The sequence below is a fragment of the Calypte anna genome, chromosome 4B (assembly GCF_003957555.1).
Source record: "Calypte anna isolate BGI_N300 chromosome 4B, bCalAnn1_v1.p, whole genome shotgun sequence".
In the NCBI taxonomy this organism is placed as follows: domain Eukaryota; kingdom Metazoa; phylum Chordata; class Aves; order Apodiformes; family Trochilidae; genus Calypte; species Calypte anna.
The window spans coordinates 12914894-12934942 of NC_044249.1; the positions used below are offsets into that span (position 1 = coordinate 12914894).

The window sequence follows — 20049 nt, forward strand, 5'->3', positions numbered from 1 at the left end:
CATTTTTTAAGATGTTAGTTTCTAATGTAGGTTAGAGGTCACAGTATGAATAAGACGAGTAAGCTGGAAATAGAAAGTCCTGATGACAAATATGACAGATTGCATTGAGACATATATATCATCAAACAGTACAATAAAGTCAGTCTCTGTTGAAATGCTTGTGCTGAGGGGATGCAATAGAATGAAGTCAGCACTTTCTTCATATTTAACACTTTTTAAAATGCACAATTTTTTTGTTTGTTTGTTTCAAGGGATAAAAAGGGAGAGCCCCAGTAAAATTGGTGGATCCACTTGCATGACTGACGTTAATGCGTGCTCAACGTTTCTGCTGATTTTTGAGCCTTGGCATAGGACCTTCCTTCATTGCTCTTTTTTGTCACTGCAAAATCAGTAATGTATTCAACATTTTTTCCATAATTTAAAATCCAGCAGTGACAATCACTGTATCAAATGCTGCTGTAGAGACTGCTTGAACTAATCAAGCCCATGGGCCATGTGCAATGTTCCACTGCTTGACAAATAAGTAGACTGTAGAGATGTGGGGAGACTCAGCCAATATTTGAAAAAGGTCAAGTATGCACCTGATTCACAGTAATACTCATTTATATAGGAATAACCACTGATGCAACTAAGGTGGAAAAGCTAGAAAATGAAGGTGCTTTGAAAGTAAAGTCGTATAAATAAACTGAGGATGAGAAAAATTCTGCATCAAACCAGCTACAACTGAATATCTTCACTAATATGTTTTGCTTCTGACAACAGAGACCCCATGAGACCTCTTTTTTTTTTTTTTGTTTTTTGTTTTCCTTCCCAAACCAGAAGATTTGTGTCCTCTAATGCAGTTCTGTGCAGGCTGAAACTACAAGAGCACTGCTGGAAAATTACAAAAACAACAATTTATTCCTAGGTTGAAAGCTGAACAAGGAAAAACACATGAACACTGCACCATGGGCACAAAGAATGATTATTTTTGTCACATGAAACAGTTTTAAAATTCATGGAAAGAAGTAATTTTTTACATTATAGTGTAGGTGTTTTAGGTCTTATAAAAATAGCTGTGGACAGTATGTTTGATTTTTCAGACTGCTATCTTTGCTCAACCATTCAGGTATTTTTAATGGATTTTCTTGAATGAGACTGAGTTCTTATGTTTATTGGTGGATTAATTGATATTATTATAGCAGACTAAAACTGCAGAATCTTTACAAGAGCAGAAAGAAATACATAGCCTTGTTTTTCTTGAGCAAGTTGTCCTGGCATAAAAGATCTGATCATTCTGTTTGATAGATTTTTTTTCCCCAGTTGTATTTATTTTAACTATCTTGCTTGATAAATGTACTACTTTTCTGGGTGCTACAGTCTGAATTGTAAATGAAGGTAGAGAGAAATATGGGAATTTACCAAAAGCTTTGTCACTTAAAAAGATATAAAAGTCATTCTCTGGTTCCTTGTCAATTTTTACAGTTTAGGCGATAGAAATTCAGATTTCGTATGCTTGTTTATAAGCTCTAAGCAGATCTGTTTTGTTAGGGGTTTCTAATATCCCTCTTTCAGATCTCTGGTTTCATCCTCTGTAGATCAGGGATACAGAATTACCAAACTAAAGATGAAAAAAAAAAAATCCTAGTTAAGTTCCTTTTTTCCTAAAAATTATTTTCTGTTTCAAAACAAGAAATCAGCTCAAGTCATAACTACTAAATGCTGTTGTGAGTTTAGTCAGGCAGATCATGAGAAAATCATGCTAGACTTCAGCCACAGCACTGAAAAAAAACCCCTAAAATGTTGAAAAATAAAAAGAATGTGACATTAAAATCTAATTCTTTACTCCACTTTCTTTACTCCACAATTCTGAGTCTAGAGGATTAATTTATTCTGTGTTTTTAGTGTTTCTTTGAAAACATGAAGGATATCACACTTCCTAAAGGCCAACTGAAATTTTTATGGCATCTCCTGATGCCATCCAAAAGCTGGAGAGCTAAGGAAAAAAATCTGTGAATTTATAAATTACTGTGGAATTCTTTTGTTTTCCTCTGGATACGCATTTGCTCTTGTTTACTTTTCACAATGTACTTATTCCTAGTGAATGATATAGCAGGTATATGGAACAACATACAAAATTCCTAGACTTCCTTGTTTTTTGATAATCACAAAGCAAACTGAAAAAAAAAGTAGTATATTGTCTTGATAAAAGCAACCTAGCTTGGTGAATAAAACAAGGCTTTAAGGCAAAACCAAGAATAATTTAAAAGAAATTAATGTTTAAATGTAGAAATAGAACTGATAAGAGGAAACCTTGGAAAGTATGAAGTCCTTTGTATTTTTCCAGCTTGTGATTTGAATACCCTCCAGGTTTTTACTTACACAAAACATCTGCCTTCAGCTGTTCCATTTTTCAGGAACAATAGCTTGTAGGAGGGGAATTGGTGCCAGTTGCCTTTTTATGTTCCTATTACTGTAATTTTCCCTATTACCCATATGGCTTTCTTAGAAAATGGTCTTCTCCAAAATGTGTGGTAGTCAGATTCCTTGGCATCTGATAGTATACATTTTTCACATTGTGCTATTTTATTTTCAGTAACTTGCTTTTTTGTGGGGGGAAGGGGGAGGAAGACTTTATCCATTCATCTAGACCATGCAAATCTATGTTAAAAACAAACAGGGGGAGGGGGGTGGAAAGACATGGAGAAGAATAAGCCAGCTCAGAAAAAAGTACTACCTAAAGAAAATCAATGTACGATGCTGTTATTTAAAGCATCTGTTTCTGAATGTTGTAATTTAAATAAAACTATTTCACAGATTGAAAATAGTGTAGTCTCCTATGATGTTTCAGTTGAGTATGTCTTCTATACAAAACTCATCTTTGTTTGGCTTTGAACTAGCTACTGCTGTATCTGCAGACCTCAGTCATGAGACAAAATTCAAACTCCCTTGAAAACATAGAGCAAAATCCTTCTTCATCCTTTCAAATAGGTAGTCAAGACCACACATTTAGCCCCACACCAACTTAAGCTTGTATGCTGGCAATAGAAAGGACTTGCTCTGCTGGTAAAAACCTACAAACCATAAATTGGAGTCTACTTCTATCTGCATTCCTTGCTAAGCTCTTTCCACAAAGATTCTGAGAGAATCAAGGTAGCATCCTTCTGACTGCCTACTAAATATTTCTAGATGGGAAGATGTCCTATTAGAAATATGGTGCCTTCAGGGATCCTTTGCAAAAGACCAAAAGACAGATAAAAAATGGATTTGTCTTAGTGGAGCTTAATATTTATTTATTTTTCTGGTACTGTTTTCTCCGAAATGCAACCATATTAGCAACTGATTAAACAAATAACACCAGTAAGAATACTGGTAAGATTAGAGCATAATGTAAGTGATTAAAAATATTCTTAAATAAAGGGAACTACATATCTGTGCATATTCATAAGTATGAAGATAAAAGTGAAACTCAGAATTATATCCTTCATACTACATTTTACTTATCTAAATAGCCAAATATTTCCTAGCTCTCTGTATTTTCTCAAAGGAGCTTAATGAAGTTTTAGAGCAGAAGCAGCATGAATGCAAACTATTTTGTGAAAAACAAATTCCCACGATCTAGTTAGACACATAAAAGAAAAAGCTCTTCTTGTTGTTTTGAGCTCTTAAGGTGTAGGCAATTAATCCAACTCTGTCATGTTTTCAGAACTCTTACCATTAATTGCTGCTGCAAAAATATGAAGGCTGAAAGCAGATAAGCTTACAACAGCCAGCACATGATGCCTCACCATATGTTTTCAATTTGAGACCAAGCCATTGTTTCAGGTTCTGTGGCATAAATGTACACAGGTTAGTTGCATTTTTGGTTTTTTTCTCATTGATGAAAGACAAAATTTGAAGTCAGGACAGATGTTTTCGTTGTCAGCCTCTTTTGCAACAGTATTTTCACAACTTTTTTCTCTTTCATTTTATGAGCTAGAAGTAGAGAAAGTTTTTGTGCATATTCACCTTTCAGTAAAAATGATGCAAAAATGGTGAGGTGTTCAGTTACTTCCAATGAAGTAGATGAGAGCTGAAGATGTTCAAATGGTGATGTTTCTAGACAACCTCAGTGACTTTTTGATTAGAAGCCACTGGCCCTTATAAAGGTGGGGGGTTGTATTGGTTGTATTTGTGCATATTTGCTGGGGTTTTCTGCCTACACTGTTTGCTAGCTTGATACTGGTATAATTAGAACCTATTTAGCTTTCCTTCAAATTAGTTACAGCTTTTCCAAATTTCTTCTCACAGGTGTATGCCAGTTAGTATGCTCATGCCTGAACACAGCTCTCTGTAATAAGCAGAGATAATACATTATACTGAAATCTTCTTTTATATTGTTTGAATTTGAATAGGATAATTGAATGCCTATTTTGTAGCTTAGTCAGTCCTTCATAGAACAAAGGCTGCTGCTCACTTTTTTGACTTCATAACTGCCCGCAGAAGAGTTTTGTATTTCCAGTGACAAGTATTGCTTCCTACTAATTGGGCTTTCTTCTGTGGGCATCTGGGCTAGCTGCTGACAGCAATGCATCTGTGAATTATGCTGAAAAGAAAATATCTGACATATGCTTGATTCTTTAGTCTCTCAAATGGAACAATTATTGAGAAGTGTTAAGACACCTCGATTTGTTGACTATTGAAAAATTTGTTTTTTTTTTAATAATTGAAGTAACAAATAGAAATGAGTTTGAATACCAAGAGGCCTAGCCAAAATACAGTGCTGTTTGGTATAAGGGAAATCAGGGTATGGCATTATGTGTAATATGCATTTAACACAAAAGAAGGGTTTTTTTTAACTAGGTAACAAAGCAATAAAGCTTTGCCATTTATTAAGTTATCTTAGAATGTGGTTAAAGTGAGTAATAAGGCTATTTTGGTGTCAGGCATTTTGAAAAGACTTGTGAGATGAAGTTTTATTCATGCATGTGCATTTTGTCTAAAACCCTGCAGGTCACTCTGTTCTTAATGATGCTGTTAACAAACACAATGTAAATGGAAATTGGTTTATATCTAATGATAGAATAAGGTATCCTAAATGCATCTTGATCAAATAATTAAAAAAAAAAAAAGGTAAGAAATCCATAAGGAGAGTGCTTAAATGGACAGTTCTTGTGTGATTTTCTACTATGTTGTGCATCTGCAGTAATCAACCTAATAATGCTGTATGAAACATAAACATATCCGTATATTTTTTTGCAAAAGTACTTTGGACACCTGGTAGCAAAAGAAATATTAGCATTGCATCTTGGTTACTGCTTAAGCCAAACTCACAGCTTTCTGTAATACTTTCTGGGTTTGATCAGAAATGAACATGGTAAATATGAAGTAGGTTAATTGAAGCTTTTTAAATCTTAATATAATCTGACAGTCAATAAAAATGTAAGACTTATTAGAATAGCACTAGTAATTCTGACATTAACAGGAAGAAACTTGCCTCGGATTTACAACATACTAATTCTTTGTCAAGCTTTTTCTATTTCTGTTCTTAGAGGTGTTTTATACTAGGTTATTGTCTTTTTGTTTGCCTGTGCATATTTGCTGAGCCAGTTTACAGGTGGCAGAAGTTTAGGGAAGTCTGTTTTAGGAGTCCTTCAACTCTAAACAAGCTTTTTGGCAACACTTAAGAAGTTTCAATTAAAAAAGCTTTGAAACTGGGAAACCTTTTCACCTCTCAGAATTGGTCTCACATTGCTTAGCATGCTTGGGCTTTCTAGACAAATTTATACACACTGGTCTGTAAATCAGCTTCCTTCATTTATTAACATACTTGATGTAACAAACCTAAAAAAATCAGCAGCAATTCTGTTATCTTCTGTTAGCATTTCAGCTGGAATAGGCTCAACAGAGTAAGAAGTAATTAAGTATTCTGGCTATGCTTTGGACTCTAAATATGTTATTTTGATTGTCCTTTGCATAACAAAACATTTATGTGAAGCTTGATTGATCTTTGTTTTCCCTTTTTGTACCCTGATCTGTGATGTGGTCCCCTGACTTTGGACAATAAAAGTACATGGTTTTACCTCTTAGGTGATTTAGCTACAGGACCTTGAATTACATTCGTGGGAGTTATACAATTAAACTTCCTTTCCATGTTTGTAAACTTCAGCCTTCTCATCCAATTGGCTCAAAACTTGTATTTTGAAACTTTACTGTCATTAAGTGTACACATTAGTAATCTAATGCAACACAGGTATTGCTGTTATCCTGTCACTAGACTACAACTACATTTTATCATCAATTACTGATATATTAAATGTGAATTATTTATTAGAATGGAAGATTCAGTGTGTATTTATCTGGTTGACGTAAAAACAGCTTCAAAAGCCATTGAAGAAGTGGTCAGGTAAAAGCCTTTCACTCAGTGGCAGAAGTTCTCTATCTATCCAGAGAATGTCTATTGCAGGCACAGGAGATGTTGCAAATACTTTGATGGCTTTGCTCACGTATCTGTCTTTGTTATGATCATCTCTAAAGGAGGAAAACCACTTACCATTGTTTTAATTTAGTCCTTGACCTCTTAAGAGCCTGATAGTAAGGGCTTCAGTTAGTGAAAAGTGCAGTGGTAGGTTGAATGAATCATTCCCATGTACTGAAATCTCACAATTCATTCAGAGACATAAGAATTACATCCATTTATCTCCAGTTCAGCATCCTTCAGGTGAGATTTTTAATTGGCTTTCCTAAGAATAAAAGGCCTGTGCAATCAGTCTGTATGTCTATCCATCCACCTTGGTGAACCTGTAAGGCAATTTCAAGTATCTGCAAACAGGGGGAGGTCACAAAAATAAATGGTAAGGTTTGTGATTGGGCACACAAGAGGACTTTATCAGTGAATTTGTTAGGTTCCTGTGAAGATACATGAGCAAAATATTCTGACTGTAGAAAAAGATTCCATCAGACCTTGAAGTTTACTGTGAGATTCAAGACTGGAGAAAATCAGCATCCAGTAGTTCTAGAGCTACTTGGTTTTCAGTCTTATTGTGCGAAGTGAGAGTTACTGATGGATCCAAAGAGTTTGACAAGAGTTTGACAAGAGTTTGATTCTTAGGAGTATGGATGTTGTTATCTCTTATCTGCAGCTCACTGGGAGCCCTACCCTCTGAACACAATGGTGAATGCAAATGACACAAGCATGACAAAATCCAACTGTATTAATTCCAGAGAAATATTAGTGCTTGTATGCCAGTTTTGATCTGTTAGGGACTCAGACCCTTCCATCTACTCAAGGTATTTTCAGGCTGCTCTTCAGATGTTGAATAATCTTCACAGTTTCATGGGAGATAGGCCATGATGTCATTGAACATTATTGACTTCCCAATAATAATAAGGGTTTCATAGGTATAAGACTGAGGAAACTAGCTACATGCAAAGATCATTCCCATCTCATTCTCATATTTTACTTCCTTTAGACAGCTCCCTCTAACTTCTCCTAGGCCTCCTGAGCTTTCAGCATTGACTCCAGAAATCTAAGATTTGGGAGAGAAAAAAAACCCAAAACTTGCTTTTTGCATAAGATGTGAAGTGCTTTGGGACTGAATTTCATGTACAACCTCTTGCAAGAGTCCCAGAAACAGCTTCTGGTGACCTGGGCCAGGTCTTGCTGTTGGCAGGGTGTTTGGGGCAGGATCTCCAAAACCAGCAACTGGAGGTTCTCAGAGGAGGGGCAGTTTATTCTGTTAATTTAGGCACTGTACTGAAGGGACGAGAGGGGAAGGCTGTGCAGAGGCTGCACTTGGTACTCTGAAAGAGGATGTTAATGGGAGCTGTGCAAAAAGCACATGGGATTAGTTTAAAAAAAATATTAATATTAAGCTTTATTCCTTTTGAAATGTGGGAGTCATACTGAATTTGAAGCTTCCTTATAGTTTCAGCCATTACTGTAATAACAGGGCAAGTTACCAGAGGTCTATTAGTACTGAAGGTGTACAGCTAATTACAGTGTAATCGGATAGCTTGCTGAAAGTCATTTTTACATTAATTTAGGATAACCAGGTTACTTTAGGTCATTATGGTAGCCATCCCAGGCCTGTAAACAGTGTAGTTAAACCAGTGGATTCTATTTTTTCAATTAATCTTCCTAGAAAAGCCTTTGTAATCCTAATTTTCTAGGCCATTGGGGTAAAAGCAGATTACAACTAAAGCTGTTTTACTAACTTTACTCACCTTGGTTTTGCCCATCCCAGATCTTATCCATTAGTTGTCAGCTAGCATCTTGCCTGTAGATGTTGTCATTACTACCCCTGAAAGCCTTTCAAGAGTATTTTGTGACATTTAGGCCTGCTCAGCATTATCTTACTGCGAAGTTAGATTCAGATGCAGAATCAGAACTGGATTGTGCATCTGGTTGAACCAGGAAAAGTTCTGAGGTCCCTGCTAACCCGTTACCCGAGGACTCTAAGCCTGCTTTCTCACAAAGCCACTTTACAAGCCCTAATTTATTCGCAGTTACACGGCAGCGGGGCAGGAAGAGCACCATCCCGTCTGTGATGCCCAAGCCTTCTTACGCCGCTTTACCCCTCTGGTGTGAGTTCCGTCAGACGACACAGACCCAGCCATCGCCCTTCCTGGCAGTGACCACGCTGCCCTGAGCGGTTCTTTCTGCTGCTATTCATCAGTCACAAGTTACAAGGTTCACATCCTCGGGGCTGGCCATACGGGGATTAGGGATCGGCTGCGGCCACTGCAGTGACAGCTTCTTAGGAACTGAGGGGCAGAAGGAAGGACGGACTCCCATCCTCCGCGGAAGTCAAATCACAAGAACTGTGCTTTTGCACCTGTCTCATTTGTTCCTCAGCTGACAGCATCTGACAGACACTTCTGACTCTCTCACCGCAGCCTCCTGGGAGTCACGGCCAAAACAGAGCTCCCCAGTGCCGGCAGTGGCAGAAGTTGCGTGCTCGCCCCCAGCGACTCTCAGCCGGCCGGCAGCGCACCCGCCCTGAGGAGCTGCGCGAATTTTGCTCCGGGCGCTTTGGAAAATCATCTCCTCCCCTTGACCCTGCCTGTGTACCAGACCCCCTCCCCGCTCCACCGCCCGACGTTTCGGCGCGGGCCAGCAGATGGCGGCGGCGCCCCGGCTGGGCGCGCAGCCCCGCGCACGCCGCTGCCGCCCGAGCCCCGCTCCGGTTACAACCCTCCCTCCCTCGCCCCCGCCCTCCGCCGCGGTGTCTCCCTCCCCGCCACCTCCCCGCCTGTCACTACCACGCCGGAGAGCGACCATGGCGCACGGCGGGCCACGCGTGTCTGCCGCTGCCGCTCCGCGCGGGGCCGCCCGTTTGCCGCCGCCGCCGCCGCCGCTGCTGCTGCTGCTGCTGCTGGTGGGCGCCGCCGCCGCGCTGCGCAGCGCGGAGCCCAACGGCCGCCCGCGCCCCGGGGCCCTGACCCGCGGGGCGCGCAGCCCTCCCGAGCCGCGGCACGGTGGCGGGGCGGCGGCGGAGGGCAGCCGCTCCAGGAGAGCATCCTCGTCGGCGGCCCGGGAGCAGGTCTCCCTCATCAGCACCTCCTTCGTGCTCAAAGGGGACGCGTCTCACAACCAGGCGATGGTGCACTGGACGGGCGAGAACAGCAGCGTGAGTGCGAGGGGCAGTGCGGGCGGGTTGGAGGGGTCCCGACCCTTACCCCTGCCCTTATCATTGCGTTGCTGTCCCAGCTCCCGGGGCGCAGCCGCCTGCTCTCCCCCGCGTTAGGTGCGGCCGGGTCGCGCTGCTCTTGCTGCACGGTGTTCGGCTCGGGGCGCGGGGGACCCCGCGGGCTCCGCTGGGGAAGAGCAGCGGCCCGACAGCCGGTGAGGTGCGCTGGCGGGGTCGGGCTGGCCCCGCGCAGCCTCTGACAGTTCCTCAGAAGTTTGGGAAGTTTGTGAGCGCGCATCTTGCAGAGGGCGGGATGCGCGGGGTGCGCCGCGCTGTGAGGAGCAGGGCTTGGCCCCGGAGCGACCAGGCGGTGTCCGTGTGCCATAGGCGTGCTGCACCAGGGGCTGAGCGAGGGGCTTCGGTTAAAGGAGAGGCAGGGAGCAAGCTGCGGCGCGGGTCTGATCTCCAGCCCCACATCAAGTCCCACTTTAAAGAGTCGATTCACTTCGATTCGGTCATTCCACTGTAATCTTGCGCCGCGCTCTGCTTTCTGAAGCGCCGGGGAAAGAACAAACCCCAAAACAAAACAAAAACCAGATAAAGCGCAGCCCCAGGCTTGAGATGGATGTGAGGGGCCGGAGCGCCGAGCGGGTCGGGCCCGCGGCGGATCCTCCGCCAAGGCGCGGGCGCTGCCGGGAGGGAGCTGGGGCCGGGGAGGGCTTCTCTCCGGCATGGCCCGGGGCTTCATTCCGCCTTTGGGGGAGGGGGGAGGGAGAGCGATTTCCCCAGAAGTCTGGGAATAGGAGCAGCAGGTCTCTAAGGATTTTTGTTGCCTCATCGATAGATAAAAATCACGCGCTGGGGCAAGTGTTTTTTTTGCACAAGAGCATCAGTGTTAACAACTCTTCGTAGGTAGAGCAGTGTGCCTTGCCTTTGTTATTATCTATATTAGCAGCTCTCTTGGTGAACACCCATAAATTATTTTAAACTCATTTTCAGTTTCAGCAAGTCTTCATTTCTTTGGGTATCGACCCATTAATGGTTGTGTACTTGCTCGGGTGGTTTCAGAGTTTTGCTGCTTGTAACTTATCCTTCACTGAAACATTATATCAGAACAGCAAACGTCATAGGTAAATATTACATAGCACCTTGCACTGTCTGTGTAACTTCATAGACAGGAATATATCATTATGAAGGCTCAAGATCACCTTTCTTCTGGAGGATTTTAGTGTTTGTGGGAAGCTCTTGAGTGTTTTTACTACAGTTCAGCTAAGATCCGACTCTGATTGAACTTGTGAATTTGATATAAAGTTTACTTGAACTTGTCTCAGTTCAGAGAGCTTATGCTGTACTTCTTGTAAGTATGTGAATTATCATCCTTCTCTTAGGTTATCAAGTCTTGTTTTTTGCCTGTTCTGATAGGGAGTCACCCAGGATGTGGAGCTGCTAAGGCTCCAAGGGTAAGGATGCAGTGATTCCCTCAGTAAGGCTGAGCACTTGTGTTAATGTTCTTGTATAATCAAGTGTTGGAGTAGGAATCAGCAACAAAAACCTTGACACTTTCAAAGGCAGTTTTTGATTTGCTCAGGAAGGAAGTGTAAGGTGATGACCATTTTATTTGAAAAGAAAATGTTGCAAATCAGCAGCATCAGCTATTCTGATTCTGTCCTTCCTCCATTTCTCTGCGTTTAGATTGCTACCGGTTTTTGTGGATAGTGCTTGCAGGCTGTTAGGACTACTTCCTTGAAGACTTCAGTATTAAAAAGTTGGCATCAATTAATTTTTTTTTTATATAAAAGGCAAGCAACAGCTTTTATGCAGAGATCTCTGTACTCTAAACAGAATAGAGTAGAACCTAGCTAATCCACATTGATAACTAGTGGTCTCTCCTCACCTCTCTGCATAGATTTAGTAACAGATGCTGCAGTGGGGGCTTGCGTTGCTATGTTATTATTTTTTCACAGTATGCTACAGTTCACTTGCTAGAATACTACCAAGTAGTCTCTTCAAAAGTGAAAAAAGTGGCAACTGTCTGAATAAATGAAAATGGTTACAGCTTTTGCTGGCTGCAACTTCGGGGTTTTTTGTTTGTTTGTGGTTTTGTTTTGGTTTGTTTTTTTTGTTTTTGTTTGTTTTGTTTTGCCTTAGGTAATATCTCCTAATTCAGTCTTGCAGAATGATAATTTAATCATTAATACCTGCGAACATTCTCTACTTATAAATTGAGTATAAAATATTTTGGTAGAGTTACTTGAAAAGGATGTTGCTTATTCTGCCTACCATAAGGTGACTATTGTCAAGCAAGACTGTATTTGAACAAGTGAGGTAGTAATGAAAGACTCTTTGTTGCCTTAGCCCAAATGAGAACAACTGGTCTTTTTGCACTGGATGTTTTGTAGTATGACTGTCAGCATTTTTTGCACCTTCTTTTTTTGTTAGTTTTGTTTTATTGCATGTGTCCAGTTGAAGAGCTGATTTTAACAAAGGCTTCCAGAGAAAAATGATTTGTGAAGACAGTCTGTACATTTTTATTTTATTGTATTCTACATTTTTAAATAAATAAAATAAATACATGAAGCCAAATGGAAGTGGAATGGGCTTAAAAGGCTTGGGGAGAATTTGTTGCCTCTATGTATGAGAGATTAAAACAATTGCAAATACATACTTGATCCAAAACATATTTAGGTTAGTCTTGAATGTTTGCTTGTATATTTTTTTATTTAACTCTGTGTTAAGTACTTGGAGGTAAGAACACAAAGATCCGGTGCTTCTCAAATCTGGCACCTTACTCTGCATTCTTAATGCTGTGGTAAATCTTGCCTTGCTTCAGAAGCACAGGCTTGAGCCATGAAATGCTCTTCTGCCCCAACTGCATTACGGTCAAGGGGACGACTGTCATTTTTAACTGTGTGCTTTTGGATCAGGCCCTGCAAACCGGAGGTACTAAGCAATCTTGAAGTGTCACCACACACATTTGGCACCTCATTGGAGATACTCAGCACTTCGTAAGCGAAGGAGCTAAACTAGTTCCTTTATCCTTTACAGCTGCATGGCTGAAAATTTGACAGTGATGAGCTCCAGATGACCATATATCCTCTTAAACACCTCACCTAGTAAAATAAATGAAGAAGAAATATGCAGTAGGATTATTCCTTTGAGCTCCATGATAGAGAGATTAATAACCATAAAAGTAGAGAGGGCAGATGCTTCTTTGAGGGATGTTCACCTGCATGAATAGTTCATTGAAGTTACCACCATGGAGTACTCGTGTGGATCAAGGGCAAATAAATACATTTGAAGGGGGCAGAGGTTAGGTTGATGTGCATATGGATCTTAGAAAAACTTAAGTCTTGTAAATCCTCCTGTGTCACAATAATAGAAGCATGTGATTTTTTAGTGGCATCAGATGCCTTGAAAGAAACTAAGGAGACTATAAATTAAATCAGTCATCTCTCCTCTCCCTTCTCTTCTGAACTGTAGAAGTCTGATATGTACTTTATCATCCTCTCATAATGCTGTTAGTTTTGAGAATTAGAGAAATGGTGGATTTGATAGCTCAGCAGGGTGTATGATTGCACTGATTGTAAAGTGAGCTTCAGTAACTGGGAAGATAGTGTTACATTTCCTCATTTTGTCAAGAGATAAATGTGCAGGGAGGTATGTAGATTTCTTCCTGTTTTGTGTCCTTAATAGTTTTATTTTATCTTCTAATAATTATGTATAAATACCATAAATGGTAAGCATGTCCCCTACCTTTACTAACAGTGGGATGCAGAGTTAAATCATCACTAGTGATACAAGTCTTGCAAAGGTAGTCCTTGTAACATCAAGAGTGTATCTGCTTAGTGAATTCCTACAATTAGTATTTCTGCTCTCTGTCCCTTACGCTCACAGAAATCTGTTCTGTACTGTTACTTCCAAACAAAGCTTCATACAAGTGGAACTAATTTCCTTCCCTGTCTTAAAATATCATCAGATGAAGATGTGACAGGTGGGTGGTGCAGTGCACCATTTGCTCTGGTAAGGGCTAGTGACTGACATTACCATAACTTATAGATAACACGGAATTGTGAACCAGCATATGTACAGGTAGTGTGCATACAGAAAGAGCCCCTTTCTGTGTTAAGCTGAATTTATTATAAATACACTACTCTTTCAGATTTGGGGTAGGATAGTCAATTGATGACAGCTTTTAAAAAAAACTACTTTTCCTTATATTCATCCCAGGAGATTTTTTTTTTACTAGGTCAACAACTTTGCAAAACTATATTCCTTTTGACCCTCCTGGAAATTCCCATTGTGCATTAACAATAGCTGATAAAAAAACCAAATAGAATCAAAGCCAAAAAAGAAATGCAGGGAGAATAAGACTTGTATTCACAATTGGTTTTGATTCATGAGCTGCTCTTCATGCTGTGTTAAGACTGCTAAAGTGTTGTGAACAGGACTTGAGCCAACTTGTTCAAAGTATGCAGTTTCATGGTATCAGTATTTCCTTTTTTGTTTGCTGTAAAAAAAAATGAAGTCCACGGTGGCAGTTTTTTGTTGACTAAATGTATATCATAATCCCTCAGAAACACGTAGCTTTCCATTTTGGAAAATAAACATAAATATACATTTTTTTTCAGATTTAATATTTAGCAACACCTTATCAGAAAGTAAGGTTTATTGCACATTTACAGAAGTCACTACTCACACAAGTTTAATTTGATCTAGACTCTTCTATATTTGACGTACAGATAGTTCATTTAATTTTAAAACTCTTTGTGATACAGTTTCACCATATATGATTTATAGAGCTCAGTGATCACCAAATGGATCCTTCTGGCAGATATTTTATTTAATTGGATTTATATTTTGTTCAGTTGGCAATAAATTTTGCTGAGGGGATCTATAAAAAGCATTGACTTCAGTATAACTGTAGCAGAATGAGTAATTGTAATTATCTATTCAAATTGGGCAAAAGTCTATATGTGGTAATGTTTTGGTGATGTTTCTCCAGAGTAGCTGCACTACTTTTTATGAAGATAAAGGGGGACATGAGGTCAAAAATCCTGGTAGTTCAGACCTTTGATAAATGGCAGATATATTACAAAGTGAAAGGCAGATTTCCCATAGGAAGATTTTTTTTTTTTTAATTCCTGAAGATGATAGTGCAATAAAAACCAAACCGAAACCAAACCAAATAATCATATTTGAATGGAACAGCAGGAAAGCAGAGTGAATTTAAGCTAACTGAAAAAACTCAGGAATTCAACTTTTTTTTTTTTCTTTTTTTTCTTTTTATCATACAAAGTTTATGGCTTGCTTAGTTTGTTTGCTTCTATCATTCCCTGTTTTCCCTCTTCCAGCCATACGGCTTCCTAGTCATGTTGCCTGCTGAGCTTTCTCCCTCCATAGCTGGGAAATTTTCAGATACAGAAGAAAAGCGAGAGCCTCTCTTCTCATCCTCTACGAAACACTTAAAATTGATATGCACTTTAACTAGTACCTGTATGTTCCAGACATGCTTGAAAATCCTCCTGCTGTCATACCTGGTTAGCTGATTTAACTGGTGTTATCTAGTTTGCTTAGAAGCAAGCTCGGAGCAGTCTTAGTGTGAGTAGGCACTGCTGTGTCAACATTGGGATGGACTCCCAAAGTTTAAATCCAAGAGGAAATATGACAGTGAACACTAAAGACAGACACTGGATTGAAATCCTCTCTCTTATGCTGCTCATGTATTAGATGAGTGATAAACCAAATCTGGCCTAATATCAATCATTAGATACAAGTTTAGGCTGTTGACGGCAGGTGTACAGATCACAGTGGGAACATAACGCATTCTTCCTAAACTTGACAATGTTAGAAATCTACTGATGAGGACATCCATTTTGATTTTATTAAAATTCAATAGACCAGTAGGTTCTTTTTAAAAGAACACAAGGGGAAAATTATGAGCTTTTCAGAAAAACACTTAAGTGTTCTGCTGAACTGGGAAGTTCTGTGAGATGGGTACTGATTTATGAATTTAAAACCTGAAACTGCCTGGATTACAAAGTTTTTATGCCAAGCCCTTTGCATATCCAAAGGAAGTATTTTTATGGTTCTGTCAATTAAGAACATGGGATGATAGCATGAGGAGAGAGAATCTAGAGTACATGGTAGGTGAGATCCTCAAGTTCTTGAAACTGCAAATTCATTTAAGCAGAAGCTGAAAGTGTTCGTTGTTAGCAGTCTGCAGTATGTGACTGCTCACAGTAGCTCAGGAGGAAACTTGACATGCAATAATCCTTCACCATTTTTATTCTCATAGTATCACATTCTTTACCAAGTATCCCCATCCCCACCCCCTCCCCCAGTAATAATAATTCAAGCCGTAACAAATCACCAAAGACAAACCCACTTTAGGATGAAATAGTGGATGGGATCCATTGCTGTGTCTAACTTCAGCTTCAAAATTCTTGCTTGGCCTTCTGCAATTAGAAGGAGAGAGAAATGGTCCCCGGACTGATCCTTCTTCCCCTGACAAAGTTAACATCTGCACTTAAAAAACCTTGTTTGAGTTGACTTCTGAAAGTTTGTATCTCTCAGCTTATTGTAGAGGGGCCTAGATAAGAAACTTTGGTGAAACACAATTTATTTCAAGTTATCCCTAACCCAAATATCTGGAGTTTATTGCTGCTGTAGTTGTTCCCTTTTTACCCATGGTAGCATGGCTATTGGAGTTTCAGTTATGGATCAGGACTGTGTTGTCGTGGGTATTGCACAACCCCAGTGCAGGAATACAGGCGCAGCTCTAAAATTTTCCCCCAAATTCCCAAACCAGTAGATCTGTTAGATCTGTAGTGTCCAAAGAAAATATGCAACAGTTTTAGCAGTAAGGGTTTTGAGTCTGTGTTCTGGTAGGACATGTATTTCAGGTCTTCGTGCAGAAGGGGGAATTAGACCATTCTGCTGGGTGAGTACTTCAACCCTGGTGCTGTTCTGCATGGGTGAGGAGAGCAGTGGCCTCTCCTGTGAGAATACATGTTTCACAAGCAGTTGTCACTGTGCTCCAGGAAACGCCCAGTGATGTAGGTGTGTGCTGACATGTTTGCTGGACTCAATGGCTTTCATAAGATGAAATGGAGAAGTCCCATGTTTATGGATTCTGTTGGTCAGCTCGGGGTGAGGTTGCTGTGGGAAGAGGAGAGGGGCAGAGGCACAGTGCAGCCTTGCAGGGCTGAGCATTTGCATGCAGCCCCTGCAGGGCTGGTGATGCTCTGCACAGCCCCATCATCACCTCTGGGAGCTCTGAAGCAGTCCTGCCATGTTCTCAGTGTTACCTTGTGGAAAACTGAAGCTTGGTCAGAGGCAAAGTGTGAGGTTCCAAATTAACAGCTATTTGGGTTAAATTGAAGCTGATACCAAGGAACTTTGCTAATTACCTCACCAATATCCCCTGAAGTAGCACTTGCATTACACTGGTGATTTTGTGCCTCAGTTTCCTCCCTGCAGTGTGAGTACAGCAGTATTTCCCTGTCCCTAAGGACTGCTATTGCCCTAAATAAACTGGGCACTTTGATATTAAAGTAAAACAGACAGGACCATAGAAAGTCACATCTCTCATTTCTTTGTTCTTTTGACTATACGGTCTAGGAATTAGAGAAGAAAAGGCTCTCAGAGGTCATGCAAACATTCTGCTTGTTCTGATGTTTGTTTTGATCAGGGTTCCTTTTAACGTGTAGTCCAGTTTAATTTAAATGACTAGAGTCTGGCACTTCAAGATCATTGAACGGGCTTAACGTTATGAGACTGAGAACATTTTCAGTGAAATGTAACCTGTATTTAGCACAATTTTTTCTGTCCTTGCTTACCGGTATTCTAAAATAATCTTTGTGTTTGTACCTTTCTTCATCTTCCTGACTAGTAATTATTTCACTAACATTTATTTTTGGCCTTTGGAGTTTCCTTTTTTCTTTTCTTTTCTTTTCTTTTCTTTTCTTTTCTTTTCTTTTCTTTTCTTTTCTTTTCTTTTCTTTTCTTTTCTTTTCTTTTCTTTTCTTTTCTCTTTTCTCTTTTCTTTTTCTTTTTCTTTTTCTTTTTCTTTTTCTTTTTCTTTTTCTTTTTCTTTTTCTTTTTCTTTTTCTTTTTCTTTTTCTTTTTCTTTTTCTTTTCCTTTTCCTTTTCCTTTTCCTTTTCCTTTTTCTTTTCCTTTTCCTTTTCCTTTTCCTTTTCCTTTTCCTTTTCCTTTTCCTTTTCTTCTTTTCTTTTTTACTAGTTCTTTAATTACAGCATATGGATAGGAAAATGCCTGCATACAATAGTACCTACCTATTTGACTGGCACAGTTTTAGTAACGTACACACACAGAGATTATTGTTAATTTCTGGCTTCCCTCTAATCTCTCTATAGTCATTGTGATTATCAGTGTTTTCTAACAAGAAAATTACAGAACAGTAAATTGTCGGTTATTTTTAAAAGATAATTCATAATACTTTAATGTGGTCATTAGCAAACAATATAATTTCTCTGGTTTCTGTGCAGCAACAATGTTAAAACTTTGTTTTAGTAGATGATGTAGATATATTTAATGTTTGGGGTTTTTTGCCATTCACCTAATGAAATTTGTTTTTTTCGTGGTCTTTGGAAGCTCACTGGAGTTAAGGGAAAACTGTAAAAAGTGTTGGAGAAGTGAATTTACAAGCATCAGCTACCGTGATGTATTCTTAAAGTCCGTCTAAAACCACTGTAAATATGAGAAGCTAGAAAGTATGTTGCACATCAGCTGAACAGCATTTTTATAGCTCTGTGAAACCCACTTTGTGATTCACTGATTAAGCTGTTGGCTCCCACCAGTTTCTGTGAAGGAAGATACAGAAGGAATGCATTTCCCTGCAGATAGGCTGAATCAGGCACTTCTGCTTAAAAACTAAAATGTATCTCGATGAACATGTTTTCAGTTCATAATGAAATGCATATGTTCATCTTTATGCAGCATCTCTCTGAGGCTACTGTGTGGAGAACTGAGGGCCACTAATAATATCTCCTTTTCCTTCCTTCCTCTTCCAACTGCTTTAAAACAAATGCTTTTTTATAAAGTGGGCTACACTGAGAAAGCTTTGAATCTTGGTATTCCTTGTAATAATCTTATTGCTCTTGGAGAACTCTAAGAGACAGCATTTTTAATATTCAATGTATAAGCACCATGTGCCCCATATTTAATTTCTCTTAAAAAAAACCTTGGAGGAGAGGATGGAGGTGATTGATATCGGGCTGCCATATGTAATCAGTGTGAGAGCTAGGTTTTTAGCTATTAAATTATCATTATAAAATAATTATTTTTTAAATTAGTTAAGACCGCAGAAAAAAACACTTATCAAACTTAAACTTCTTAAACTGCCATGAGCTGGCAGAACTTAAGAACTGAATGAAAGGCAAACTTCTTGGTCAGCGGGTAGACTTGGTTCGGCATGATCAGTCAGTAAACACTAAGGAACGTTCGAGCAGCTTTTGTGTGTGCTGCCGAGGCACGAGACGTTTTATGAACACTGAAGCTGCATGAAAAGAGGACCCTCTCGTTCCTGTTTCAATCAATGTCCAAATTATTGTGAGGGATTACATCTTGGCTCTAATGTTTATGACTGCAAAGAGCCTGTTCCTGAAGATGGGAATGTGAGGCTAGAGAAGGATATAATCTTTATCTTGTTTGCAGAAACTGCCAGCAAGCCTGGTTATTGCATTGCTGTATTTTGTGATATATATCAAGTCTTCCTGAGAGAGCAGGATTCAGTCCAGTGTGATGTTTCCCAGAGGTCAGTAGCTCAGAAGTCAAGCCTGCAGAGATGAGAGCACTGAAATTCACATTTAGGCATAGACTGTGTGCCAGGAAATAATATAAAGAGTTCACAGTCTTTGATCCACAGTATATTGTATACAGACAGTTTGCACAAAATATGCAAGCTTTTTATTTTTGAAACAACTAGATACACTTATATTTATTATCTGAACCTGATTATCACAGTCACTATCAGTCAGTTAGAAACTCTGCTCCCCTTCAGGCAACTTCTATGTCTGTCGTTTGTTACTTTTCTGTCTCTCATTCCTCCTCCCTTCTTTCTTTCTTTTCTCTGTCTCTTGTGTGTCTTTGTTATTCTTCCTTCATTTCCTTCTCTGTATTAAATCACCTTTCCCACCCCTGAGGGCTGAAATAGCATCATCTTCCTGATTCCATCTGGAAAAAATGATCTTCAAAGACATGGTTAATAATGACACAGGTATGTCATTGGCTTGGGAGTTCCCATTCCACTGAATATAGATGTTCACACTTGGTCACATGATGTCTGCAGGTTTGGACAGACAGCGTGGCTTTGCTTAAGGAAATCTTGTATTCATAGCAGTATCTGTAGCTCTAGAGGACAGTAATAGCAGATGTTAAAAAACACCACTGTCCCCAAAATACATCATCTAAACTGAAAGTGGCCCAGGAGCAGCGTAT

The 20049-nt window shown here is 39.7% G+C and overlaps 1 protein-coding gene across 1 annotated transcript in view; it reads left to right on the forward strand.

Annotated features, from left to right (window-relative positions):
- Positions 1-9293: 9293 nt before the first annotated feature.
- The window catches only part of SORCS2 (sortilin related VPS10 domain containing receptor 2), a gene marked incomplete at its 5' end in the record, with an annotated part of 484969 nt that continues 474213 nt past the window's right edge, over positions 9294-20049 (forward strand). The window contains one exon of the mRNA XM_030450889.1: positions 9294-9590. Coding sequence (XP_030306749.1) covers positions 9294-9590 — 297 coding nt within the window. The remainder of the gene's footprint in view (positions 9591-20049) is intronic.